Source organism: Magallana gigas, chromosome 2 (assembly GCF_963853765.1).
Source record: "Magallana gigas chromosome 2, xbMagGiga1.1, whole genome shotgun sequence".
NCBI classification, from domain to species: Eukaryota; Metazoa; Mollusca; class Bivalvia; order Ostreida; family Ostreidae; genus Magallana; species Magallana gigas.
In genome coordinates this window covers 43,342,457-43,355,640 of record NC_088854.1, presented here as the reverse complement: position 1 = coordinate 43,355,640, position 13,184 = coordinate 43,342,457, and the positions used below count along the sequence as shown (strand labels likewise).

Here is a 13,184-nt window from a genome sequence, read left to right as displayed (position 1 = left end):
AATAAAATATGTTCAAATGAAAACTTTAATTGTAGCAGCTATTATTTACTAATTTTACATAATTCACTGATATATTCCTTGTACTTTTGCTGTTGATTTTGATGGATTATTTCTTGATCGATCGAAACTAAAACTTCATTTGGAGCACGAATTCCACGGACTTACACGAACTGATCTCGGACTTTCATTTACCAATGTTTATACCATGGTAACCTTCACATATATGGAATTAATTGTTCCCTATGTTTAATATTCTAATCGACATTAATAATAAATTACGTACTTTTACTCGATCACCCCCCCCCCCTACTTTTTACTCACTTTCATGATTATATAAGAAAGATGTAAATATAAACAGTAAAATGCTTTTGCTGGTGCATTTTCAGGTAATGAAGATAGTATATAGCATTGCAGACAAAAAAAAAAACAAACAACCCGTTAATGTGGGTAATGTATTTTTACCGCATTGTTGTGGGTTTTTTTTATAGCTACCTTCGTACCCACATGAAGCTCCAAAGAAAACATTTTATTGTTTAAAAATATGTTCAACCAATTTTCTTTTCTTTTTCGAGACTAGTTTTTTAAAAACAAAAATAAAAACAAACAACCCGTTAATGTGGGTAATGTATTTTTACCGCATTGTTGTGGGTTTTTTTTATAGCTACCTTCGTACCCACATGAAGCTCCAAAGAAAACATTTTATTGTTTAAAAATATGTTCAACCAATTTTCTTTTCTTTTTCGAGACTAGTTTTTTTTTTGCCCATGCAAACTTTGATGCCCATGGACATCTTGTTTGTCTTTCTGGAGACATTCATTGACGTTGCATTTAGTCTAGCTGCAGAACTGTACCTCCACGGGAAATTCGAGGTGGCGGACGATCACGGTCCGTCAACCCGAATTTTCCATGGAGCTACAGTTTTGCAGCTATATTTAGTCAAGTCGAGTAATTGGATCAAGGTCATTGATAGAGGTCAAGAGTCACTGCAGTTACTGAGAAATCTATCGTCGAGGACATACACAAGGAGTGTCCCTTACAAAAAAATAGATAATTGTCATATAGATTTACAAATGTTGATTCTCAATTTTTGTAAAGGACAAGATTATCAAAACCGTTAGCGTCGTTTTAATCTTAATTAAATGACTTTTGTAAATTTGTTGAATTGAAATACAGCCTTTGATCAAGAAAGAATTTTTGGTAAATTATCTGGATATATTGATAATTAACAAGTCACAATTACTGGTACTTTGATTTTCTTTTTCGATCGATGCATGTTAATATTAGATATTAGTATTTTTCAAGTCAACAGTACGAAGGAAGATGTTAACACGAAGACTTGGACGTTTAACAACACTTGAATGACATGTTTTTACATGTTCTGCATAAAAATGGTCCATGATCAATACATGGTTTAAAGTCCTTAATTTGTATACCCGGAAGTTAACTAAGTAATAATTCGCCGTATTTGTCATCTGAAATCCTATTAACAAAAGAAGACAGAGGTAAGGTAAATTGGAACTTTTCTGATTCTATCTATAGGTAAACGGTGTCACTTCAAGAATTTCCAGGGTTTTTTTAAAAACGAAAGTAAATTGAATTGAATTTAAACCGAAACCCAATGTATATACATGTACCTAGTTCGTAGTGTCGGATATACTAGTACTTTACACGAGTCAAGAAAAAATGATTTGAAATCCAACCCCTGGTAGGTACATGTTTACTGTTTACCATGTATTTATTCAGCTTTTGTAACATTGCGTAACATTTCTGGAAATTTTGGGGTTTCTCTTTATTGGGAATCTTGAAAGGGGAATATTTGAAGAATATGCTCTCTCTCTCTTTCTCTCTCTCTCTCTCTCTCTCTCTCTCTCTCTCTCTTTCTCTCTCTCTCTCTCTCTCTCTCTCTCTCTCTCTCTCTCTCTCTCTCAGAGTTTTATACCTTGCTCAAATGTTGGCTGTCCGTCTGTCGGTTTAGACATGATTTGGTTAAATCCCTTCTCTATACATGTAATTATCTTATGACCACTGGTTAGAGTTCGTTGCTCAAAAGTTTACCACTAGTCAAAACCTTTGACAAAGTTAGCCCGTCCCCAAAAATGGATCGCGTTATGATCATATCAGCAAAAAATAATGCAAGTAAAAAATATATGTATATAAATACTATAATAAGTTTCTAAACGATATATTGATCAAGAATCAATAAATGTTAATTGTCATATTTTTTTGAAACCTATCTAATTTAAAAACAAAAGAATCCTTAATCGGAAGACATGGTACTATCATGGCATTTCCTTCCCTCGCACTTCATTTGGTGTAGAGTTCTGAGAAGCTAGTCCAGTGGGCTCCAAAGTTTCATTATATCTCAGAAAAGAAGGAAGGAAGGAAACCCTGAAAAATTGATATGAAACCAACAAAACATTCACGCTTTTATACTGGTACATGTATATACTTAAGATAAGGAACTAAGGGAAGACTTGCACACTTTTAAAAGACCACAGGCATCTTTATGAAATATCGTTTGAAAACCCAAAATAGTCTTACAGCATATTTTTTAACAATTGTTTTTGGGTTTACCTAATATATGCCGCCTTGATTATAATGTAAAAACATTTCATAACGTATAACGTATTCTAATGCTTTACTATACTTTTAAACATTTGAACTCAAATACGTACACAACGTATTGAATTTTTTAAAAAAATAGTGAGATCAAAAGTGAGCTGAAGTTGTGTGACGCCAGAGTCTGATGCTCCACTTATCTTTGACCTTAAAACCGTTTTAACAAGAGCTTGGACTTTGGGCAGTACGTGTTAACTCCGATTTGATGAAGGCGGGGTCTCTTCATGGTTAACTGTCCAGCTATTGGCTAATATATATGCATACATTAAACCCCATGACACTCGTCCGACTGCATCAGTTTCACACGGCAGAGCAACGGTTTTGACAGTCTGTGAATATTAATGAGGTTCTCTTAGCGAATTAGGAGAAAGGATGTCAATGTTTGACAGTTTGTTTTGATGAGCAAACTAGAAAGTAATATCCCACCGAAAGTCCAAGCTCTTATTAAAGCGGTTCTATTTATATGAAAAAAGGGTCAAATTGTCAGTAAAGGCCACAAAATGTATTTAATTGCTTGGGACTAACTTGAAGGAGTTGATGTTTTCATTCAGAAATACCGAAGTTTTCATATCTCTTCACCTTTGTATTGAATAATAATATGTACACATTTTTTCCCCTAAAATATTTAGTCAGAATAAAAATCAAAATGGCCAGAAGACTAGTAAGGTGCACATCGGCGGGAAACCTACTGGACGCAGACGACACAGAGCCAGCGTCACTACAAGCTGGCGAACAGGATATGCAGAACAGCTTTCTGCCAGGTTTACTGGGAAGAAGAAAGTAGGTTTATTTTCCAGTTTAATGAACAAGTCATAGTGGTATAATATTAATTAGTATGAAAATAACACAGTCATTACCTTATCATAAAAGATTTTATTTTGCATTTTAATTTATTTTATTTCTGGGTCTACTCTGTCCCGAGTTTTTGCTTCCATCACTTTTTGACTGATATTTCTCCGTAAGAAATTTGTTTTCGTTCCTGTGAACTTTTATGAGTGAAAAATGATAATTTTTCAATGAAAATATCCACTGTCGTGTATCCGCGCCGGTAGTGACATGTTTGGATAACGTGAAAATGGCGTATCCACTTCAAAAACAATGAGTGTTCTGTCCTTTTTTCTATCGACAACGAGGTAAATATTGATTAAAATATCGTAATAATCATTCATATTTTTCTGAATGTTTTGCAGTTGAAAAAAGTGTGCGTTATTTTTGTTCATCGTAAATAATAACGACTTCTTTATAGGAATATCAATCGTTAACGTGTCATTTAAACGCAAAAACCAAGATCTATTTCGAGATAACGTAGATAATATAACACCTACTAAAAATCTGAAGCAGCCAAAATTAATTTAAAACACTGCACTAACAAAATGAAATCATTTCAATATCTCTTCAATACATTAATATGTATAAAAATAGCAATAACTTCATGCTCCTGCCAAAGAAGTAGTACGGTTTGGATAATTAAATTATTCCGGTTTGGATGCTAAAATATAAATTGTGCAAATGGTACGGTTTGAATAATTTAAAGATAAAGCATTTTTTATATTTTAGACATAAATGGAGCAGTTTGCATTTTATCGGTGTGCAATCGAAGATACATCTTTTTAAAAGATAGTTGACCATTCAATTACACAGCATGCAAAAGATCAAAAGAACTTAATATACAGACGGTGAATTTTTCTTTCCTGTCCGACAGTTTCATAAACGTCATGAAAACAAAATACTTCCACATGTTCAAAGGGGTTTAAAACTGGATGACTCTAGTCTAAGTTCATTTCTGTAGACAAGCATGTTTTTTTTTTCTTCTGATAAAATGGTATATTTAGTATATAATTGATAATTTTGGTCGGGGCGTGGTCAAATCCAATAAAGTCCGAAGTAAAATTATCACCTCACAGTATCCAAAGAATGATTCCATATTACTTATATTGATTTAATTCACAGCAATTGTACGATTAAATATTTGAATACAAATAAGCAAACCCCACTTGCACCTCAATTACACATCATTTGAATTTATTGGACTGAATATAGTTATACAAAATTGATACGTTTGTGTTATCACATGAAAAAAAAAGAAAATGTATATATAGTTATATCAATTTTTTTTTACTAACATCTCAAAAGAATACTTTCTTTAATTTTAAATTATAAAGAAAATATGTGTTAAAACTTGAGGAACACAATAACAATGTAAAAATAAGTTTAACAGACAACTATCTACTACTTTTATGGCAATCGACTATGTGATGTGTATTTTTAGTTATTCTGAAATAATATTTATAATCGTGTATGTTTATGTTTTAAACAATGTGACTTCATATGTCTATCACATGACGATCTCCATAATATTGAAAGCATGATTTGCAGTGAGGGCATATATATCGCACAGTAGCGATGCTATATTCCCTTTGCGAGGGGATAACTAAAAGAACTGTTTGCACTCACATTGTAGTACTGTAAGGCCGTTTGCGGGTACCCCATTATATTTTTTTAATGTTTCATGGGAGATAACTCTACTTTCCGAAATTATGTAATCCAGAGCATTCTGAATAATATGAGTGCCTGCTAATAAATAAACGTGCCGAGCCTGACACTCTAGTTCTGTCCTCTGTTCTTTTTAGGGATAACAACATATTACCACATCCAAACCGTATCAGATGCGTATCCAAACCGTTCCTATTTTGAAAAACAAGGTCATCCAAACCTGTTCCGTTGTTCAAAATTAATCGACATAAACTGCTTATTTACATAATTCTAACATAAACTTCGTAGAACTTTGAAGATTTAATATGCTTTTAAATAGATTTGACGATCTTTTAAATGTTAAAGTAACCAATGTAAGCCTTAAATAACACAAAAACTTATCAAGAAACAAACGGAGCCGCCATTTTCACTTTATCCAAACGCGTCACTACCGGCGCGGATACACGACAGTGATATCTTGGATATATTCCCTTTTATCGACTGCAATTGTATTTCTTTCACATGTATGTGTATTAAAAATCATCAAAAAGTGATGGAAGCAATAACTTGGGACAGACTATAGTATTGGCCATATTTTATTGGTTTTGAAAATTTTTAAAAATCGAGATAGCTACAATGTATTATAGAAGTATCGTTGACTTGTATGTGTTGTACATTGTTTTTGAATAATGTTTTATTTTCATGGTCATAAATCGAGTCATCTTAAATATCACCAGTTCTGTAACCAAAGTTACACTGTACATCTCTATATAGATGGTAGATGCCTCTGCTTGCAGTGTCTAGTTCACAAGAATATTATCTAACATACCATCATCAGATGAATGTAATAATTCCATGGTTTTTTTTAAACAGTTTTATTTTAACAGCATATAAGCTTACTAGCAATATATAAACTGACAAATTCAAAGTGTTTCATTTGTAATTAGATTACAATTACCAGAAACCCCTACAAAGTCCCAGGAATGTAAAGCAAGAATAGGCCGGGTGACGGTCAAGTTGAAGAAGGGCTTAGTTTACGACGAAGAGGTTGATGCCATAGTTAATAGTACGTCACAGACGTTAACGCTTGGTGCAGGTAACGCCTCCCGGGCAATGCTACAGAAAGCAGGATCTTCCATTCAGGATGAATGTAACAGGAAGTATCCGAAAGGAATTCAGTTCGGAGAAGTAGCGGAGACAGGTGGGGGAAACTTGTACTGTGGGTACATCTTTCATGGCTGTCTGAAATACTGGACAACGGAAGAAAGTAATGATGTTGAACAGGTTAATCAATTTAATTCTAAATTTCATTTATTTTTATGATTTTATGAATTAGTTATCTATAACAAAAGCTTACCAAATAAAGATGACTAGAGAGCATCGTCGGTATTTTTTTCTATTTTTAGATCTTAACAGATTTTGTGACGTTGTGTCTTGAGAGAGGTGATGAACTACATATAAATTCAATGGCTATTCCCGCTTTAGGGACTGGATTCCTGAATTTCCCCGCCAAAAATGTCGTGCGACGTTTAGTCCAGTGCGTTAAAGATTTCGAAATGTCGCATAAATCAACTAGTTTAACAGAAATACGTTTTGTGATATTTCCAAAAGATACGAAAACTTTTGAAGAATTTGAAAACGAATTCAATCGTTATTCTTATTCTATACTCTATAAACCAGGTTCAAAAGGTATTTATCATTTTATTGGTGTCTTTTGACATTTTTTTTTCTTCAAATAATAATGAAATAAAACACCTTTTAATTTTAAAATTCTTTGTAGGAAATTTTCCAACGAAACCAAAAGATGTTGAGTGCTCTCTAGATAGCCTTATGATTAAACTTGTTGCTGGCACCCTTGTAAATCAAAAGGTGATGTCTATTTACTTAGAATTCCATAATGTTTCGGAAAGAAGTATCCAGTTATACAAGAGGATGCACGCTTATGCATATGTTTATTTGGTTTTGATATATTAGGTAGATGTCATTGTCGGTACAGTCCCTCAATTAAAAGAACCAGGTACAAATCATACCTCCAAAGAAATCACTCGAGCTGCTGGTTCAGGAATAGAGGCGGAATTTGCCGAGAAATATCCAACGGGCATCGATATCGGTGACGTCATATCTACAGATAGCCACGCCATCAGAAATGTCGAGACCGTGTATTTTGGGGCCCTACCAACATATGCTGCAAGAGAACGAGATCAGAATTTGCAGGTCTCTCTCTCTCTCTCTCTCTCTCTCTCTCTCTCTCTCTCTCTCTCATATTATTGAGTAAATATCACATTAGAAATTTTTCAGGCATTGACATTACTAGTTCAGATGTGTCTGGATAAATTGGAAGAAGATGGCCACAAAACAGTTGCCATTCCTACTCTAGGTGTCGGAGATTTCAAATATCCCGTCAGGATGTCGGCCGCTACAATCCTTTCCGCCATCAAAGACTTTTGTAGAGCCAATCAGGCCTCTGATATCAGTACCATAATCATAGTGGTAGATATCGCCGACTACGATTTCTCAAATATATGGAAGGTACGAGTGTTATTTATCTGTAAGTTTTCTTCAATTCTAGATGTATGTTCGGTCGCTAAGTTTTTGTACATGTATATCATGATTTCTCTTTGGGTAAAGTTTTTGACGGTCTGATCTAAATTAACTAAAAAGTTATATTATTTTTTTGCCATTGAGCAATTCAGCAGTATGGCACTTATAATTACAATTTACATTCTTCTCACTTAGGTGTTCGAAGCAGAAGTCGTTAAGATTACTCCTCCGAAGATGAAAAACGCAGCTCCCATAATATTACCAAAGCCGCCACCGACCAGAGGGTCACGTGACTGGTTCTCGTTGATGTACGAGGAGGAGCTCTGTGTCCCCTCATACTGGACCACGTATACAGGTGGGGAGAATATCAAGGTGTGCAAACGGAAAAGGAACCGCCGACCATACAGACTGGTTGCTGTTGACGAAGCCACGCGAAATCTCGTCGTTAAACTCGTGGAGGACACGTGGGATTATAGACACGTGGGCCACGGGAACGACGCTAAAGGCTTAGACCAGCTGATGTATCGAAAAATACGTGTAACCAAGGTAGAGCGTTTAGAAAATCTAGATCTGTATGAGAGCTATGTCCAAGAGAGGCAGAGGTTTTTTGACAAAGCGAGGACAAGGGGAAGACCGACACCCATAGCAAATATTGCTAAATCATCGGGGAACATTAAAACCAGTTCCATTCTATCGTCTCAGAAGTCTGTGGCTGGTTTTACTTCAGACATTTATCCAGAGATCAATGAGCATTACGTGTTTCACGGCACGCTGGCCGACACAATGGACTCTGTTTTGACTCAAGGACTGGACTGCAGGATGTCCCGAGGAACGGCTATGTTCGGACAGGGTGCATACGGCGCCGAGAGCTCCACAAAGGCGGACCAGTATGTTGGTATGCCATACAATTTTTTTTCGATATGTTTTATTTCAGGGATCATGACATTTAAAACTGACAGATTATCAAAATATAAGAAAGGTGAATTATGACTTTCTGCAACTGAACAATTTGAATCTAACTTCTTAAAGTTGTTGAATATTTGATATAAAAATACAAGTATGAAGGATAAATCTTTTTATCCATGAAAATTATTTGTTTATTTGCAGATAGGAAAGAAAACAGACAGAAAATCCCACACCAGATGTTGCTAGTGCGCATGTGCCTAGGAGACATATGTTTGTACGACCTACCCGTTGCACACAGACGAGCGCCTTGTAAGCGCTGTAGAAATGACAACTGCAAAGCTCACAAACCAAAAGACTTTTACGACTCTGTAGTGGGAGATGGAAAATGGCTGTTCCGAGAGTTCATTGTCTACGACAAGCGTCAGGCCTACCCGGAATATCTCATCACTTATGAACGTGTTTAATGTTCACTATATTTGTTGTATTTTAATTGCTGCTTGATTGTTGATTAAAACAACACTTGCCATTCTCAAACACGCCCCCCCCCCTTCCAAGATTGTTTCCCTGTCTTTATAGCTGCATTTAGATCTCTTTAGCACATCTTCATGCTCTTGGTTGAATCTCTATCATTGTATAAACACGAGGGCATGTATTCCTTTTGTAAAATATTTTTAGAATTTTTTTAAAGAAAAAAGAACTATTTCTCCTGTTATTATTTATTCTCAGATTGTTTTGAATGCATGTTTTATATAAAGTATGATCGTACTGACGTTGATCTGGTTGGATTGCAAAAGAGTTGGTGTTGAACAAAATCTGACCTCAAATAATACCAGTAAGTGCAAATGAATGAGACAAATGGATAAAAAATTAAAATTATCATAGCTTATGTCACCTCTTATAATAAGTAACGAAACGATTCAATATATATATATTATCTGTATCGCGTTTGAAAGGGAGGAGGGAGGGCAAAATAGGTTCTCGGTTTTTCTCATAGGAAAAAACCCTTAGAACTTTCCAAATCTTTAGCAACCCAGCGCTCTGAAGCCAAGGTGGGGGTACATGTAACCACTAGACAGTTAATCAAATTGACTACTGGTTCTAGCCGCTAGTCAAATTTGCCATCGTAGTTAACCAACCACGAATCAATTCAAATAAGCACAGAATACTAAGTTTAGTACTTGGGAAAACGTACGAAATAAAGCTCAGGCTTTGTATCGTCAACATTCATTCTTTATTCAAAAATGCGATTGGCACCAATAAAGGTAACGTGGCGGAGATGTCCTGGAATTGCTTCATATTTTTTATTTTTTTTAATTGATGGAAAGCGTGCTGGGATTGTCTGGATAGTGTTCGTGTTTTTAACGATTGATCAGACTTTTTACCAGTGTATTTCACAGATAAAGAGACGTGTGTTAATAGTTAATAATATAGATATTCATGTCATTATTAAATTTCATTAGTAGAAACATAAGCGGGGATAAGTGTATGCATTACATTAAAATGAACTACAATCATTATGTATTCTACATATATGTTTCTACAAGTAAATGTAAATGCATGTAAAAACAATCATTTCTATATCGGAAAAAAAATGATTCATTTTAAATATTATTGTTTTTTTACTTTCGGGTTTGCGTTGTATTTTGTCGTACATGTATTTTATAACCTTTGCGTGACTTGCCTCCGGTCATCAAATCAGTCATTTAAACAATAAAAAGCTTTCTCTGGTGATTCATTCGGGATATGAAGGTAGCGACATTGCAAAAAAAATCATTAACCCGCATTAGCGGGTTATGCAAATTTTAACCGCAATGATCGCTATATCTTCATATCCCGCTTGAATCATCAAAGAAAGCTTTTGATTGTTTATATATATTAACATCTTTCTTTTAGCTAATTGATAAATTGATTATGAAAAGTAAGTAATATTCACTAAATAACTGTTAATGTACGTAAGTATGTTAGGTAAAAGAAACGGCCTAATCGTCTCCTGTGAGACTTTGAGGCTGACATCGTCATGATTATTTCGTGAGTCCATGACTTTTCCTAGGTCGCTGTAGGTTTGGACCAATCGATAAACAGGGCGTGTCGATATCTGTCCTGTCAGTTTCAGCCGCTGTAGATTTCGACCAATCGATAAATTGTGCGTGTAAATTTCAGTCTGGCTGTTTCTATAGAGCTATTAATTAACTATGAGTTTCCGTAAGAAATAGAGGGAATAATACTTGGTAGATGTAAATATTATTCTTTATGAGATATCGCGCTATACATGTACATAATCAAGTACCGTAAATCTCGACTGGGATAACAAGTCGAAAATTTTAATTGATTTTCCACGAGTTAACGAAAGCATATAGGGATAAGCGAAAGATGGACAAGTTAAATGTTAGATTTCAAAAACGCTTACTACAATACATATGGATATCTACCTGCGGTAAAGGTAAAACTTCGGAAAGATGTATTTTCACGGGAACTTGTGATCTATAAATATACACTAAAAAGAGTGGACCATAGTATTGGATCTTGGCAAAAGACAAAATAATAAATTCTCGGTAAAATAACGCAAATTTGTAATGAATGGTGTGTAAATGCTTTAAGAAAGGTTTTGTTGTTTCTTTTAACACCGTTGCTTCTGCTGTTGTGTCATGTTGTAAATTTTGAATTTACCGGGTGGCAGTAAATATGTAAATTTTGTATTTACTGCCACCCGGTAAATTCAAAATTTATAACATGACAGTTGCAAAACGTTGCACTTATGCTGTAGTGGTCATAAATGTAACATAGTAAACCTATTTCCGTTACACCTGTTCGCGGTATTTTGCTCCAACTGCTCCCATGTGCCCATTCAATTCTGGCCTCGGGTTCATAACGGTTAATGGCAAATCATACTTAATGACACATCATCGAAATTAAATGAAAGTAAGTAATTATATATATAAAGGGTCGGCAAACCAACGCTGCATGCGTAGGAATGAAGCAATTTTCTCTATATTTGGAAACGCGAGAGTCCAGTATTTGCATTCCAAATGCCTACAATGGCTATCCAAACAAACTACGCTAAATTCAACTGGTTTCCCAGCGGTCTTCCGGTGTATCTTAACTTGGTTCCTGCTATTTTGCAGTTGGTCGTGGTTCAGAGCAATATTTTCGTCGTTGCGGTTTTTCTAGGGAAAAAAATGTACTTTGGCATCAATGTGATTCTTATTGGGATGGCAATAGCAGATGCGGCAAGTGTGATTTTGCTGATGATATCGTATTGGTTCGCTCTGGTACTACATAATCATTCCTCGGGTTCATTCACCGAGAACCAGGTCCATTTCCTGTGTGTGACGTACAAATACGGAACAAGCGTCTCCATCACGTTCAACATGGTCTCAATATGGCTAATGGTGTGTCTGGGAGTTGTGAAATTTTTACTGGTGCGTTTTCCATTGCAGGCTAAGAACATGCTAACCACTGGTAGGCTGCTATTTGCAACGTTTCTGGTTTACGTGACAGCCATTCTGTTTACGTTTCCTCACTATGTCACCGATAATTACGATATGTCGGCTAAAATCTATTACGGAAAACCAAAAGACCACGATATTTTCTATTGTGCTCTTAGAAGAAAAAAAGAAGACGATTTCGTCATGTATTTGGAAAACGACGATCGGTTAGTGCGATCCATTTGCGTTCATCTCATCCCCATTGTTGTACTTCTGTGTACCAATTCATTTTTCTGCTACAAACTTGTAAGAAAGAACGGCATCGTCGACCCTTCTCCGAAATTCATACGATCTGTGAAAATCGTCTGCGCTCTTACTTTCATTTATTTATTGACAGAAATACCATTCACAGTTTTCTTCTGTCTTCAATACTACGTGGGGGTCACAGAGAAGCCAATCAGCTTCCTCATAACAAACGTCTTTTATATATCGTTTACGCTATACGTGCTGCGATTCCTGAATTATCTCAGCAATTTCTGGGTTTACCTTGTTCTGAATAAGAAATTCCGTCAAGCTTGTTGTTCTATGTTTTGTCGAAGAAGAATTTAACATCTTTGATAAAAAATTATAATAAATTTTTTAATGGGACTTCTATTGATTTTGATTATATTTAAAATTTCATATCAAGTTCATTTGAAAGTTCGTAAAAAATATAACTATGATCGAATGTATGACCATCTCACATAGATTTTATCTGGAAAAAATATTTTAAAAACACATGAAAGTTTGTTTTTTTGTTGGTTTTTTTTCTTTTTTATCTGCATGAAATATTTACATGTAAGTTTAGTGTGACTTATAATTTAAATAAAAAACTTTTGTAACTTTAAGTTATCAGGAAAATACGTAATAAGGTAAAATAAATAATTCACTTTGTTGATGCAATTCTGCTTGGCAAATCTACAGCATGATATCTTTGATTCTGTTTAGTTGCTCTCCACTATTCACACGTAAATTATATCATTTTAAAATCGTATGATTGGTTGATTGCTATCACGTGATCGTTCTATAAATGTTACTATACTAAAAATATATATAATTTATAAGCCTCACAATATACTAAAAATAAATTTTCATTACAAAATTCTGGTTTTGGCGTGTACGACTTTGTCACATCACAATAGCGAAATTAACACACATATACTAGTACATTATGAACTACAG

General features: G+C 34.8%; 2 protein-coding genes across 4 annotated transcripts; both read left to right on the top strand.

Annotated features, from left to right (window-relative positions):
• Window positions 1-1,351: 1,351 nt before the first annotated feature.
• LOC105327967 (protein mono-ADP-ribosyltransferase PARP15) lies at window positions 1,352-9,308 on the top strand. Of its 3 annotated transcripts, none has more exons than XM_011428664.4 (9): window positions 1,352-1,502; window positions 3,249-3,399; window positions 6,039-6,375; window positions 6,498-6,780; window positions 6,872-6,960; window positions 7,066-7,305; window positions 7,390-7,620; window positions 7,828-8,527; window positions 8,740-9,308. In XM_011428664.4, the coding sequence occupies exons 2-9, from the start codon at window positions 3,266-3,268 to the stop codon at window positions 9,000-9,002; spliced, it is 2,277 nt and encodes a 758-aa protein (XP_011426966.3). In that variant the 5' UTR covers window positions 1,352-1,502; window positions 3,249-3,265; the 3' UTR covers window positions 9,003-9,308. The 3 variants fall into 3 exon arrangements, with proteins under 3 accessions (XP_011426966.3, XP_019922683.3, XP_011426965.3); XM_020067124.3 differs by having other exon boundaries at window positions 1,409-1,507; XM_011428663.4 differs by lacking the exon at window positions 1,352-1,502 and adding an exon at window positions 1,522-1,705.
• Window positions 9,309-11,280: 1,972 nt separating this feature from the next.
• On the top strand, window positions 11,281-12,598 carry LOC105327976 (sex peptide receptor-like). The gene has a single exon (XM_011428680.4). The coding sequence runs from the start codon at window positions 11,565-11,567 to the stop codon at window positions 12,570-12,572; it is 1,008 nt and encodes a 335-aa protein (XP_011426982.4). The 5' UTR covers window positions 11,281-11,564; the 3' UTR covers window positions 12,573-12,598.
• The last annotated feature ends 586 nt before the right edge of the window (window positions 12,599-13,184 follow it).

Coding starts and splice junctions, on each gene's coding strand:
- LOC105327976 (XM_011428680.4), top strand. CDS start 11,565: ATGCCTACAATGGCTATCCAAACAAACTACGCTAAATTCAACTGGTTT.
- LOC105327967 (XM_011428664.4), top strand. CDS start 3,266: ATGGCCAGAAGACTAGTAAGGTGCACATCGGCGGGAAACCTACTGGAC. Junction 3,400..6,038: donor GGTTTACTGGGAAGAAGAAA/GTAGGTTTATTT, acceptor ATTTGTAATTAG/ATTACAATTACCAGAAACCC. Junction 7,306..7,389: donor AACGAGATCAGAATTTGCAG/GTCTCTCTCTCT, acceptor GAAATTTTTCAG/GCATTGACATTACTAGTTCA.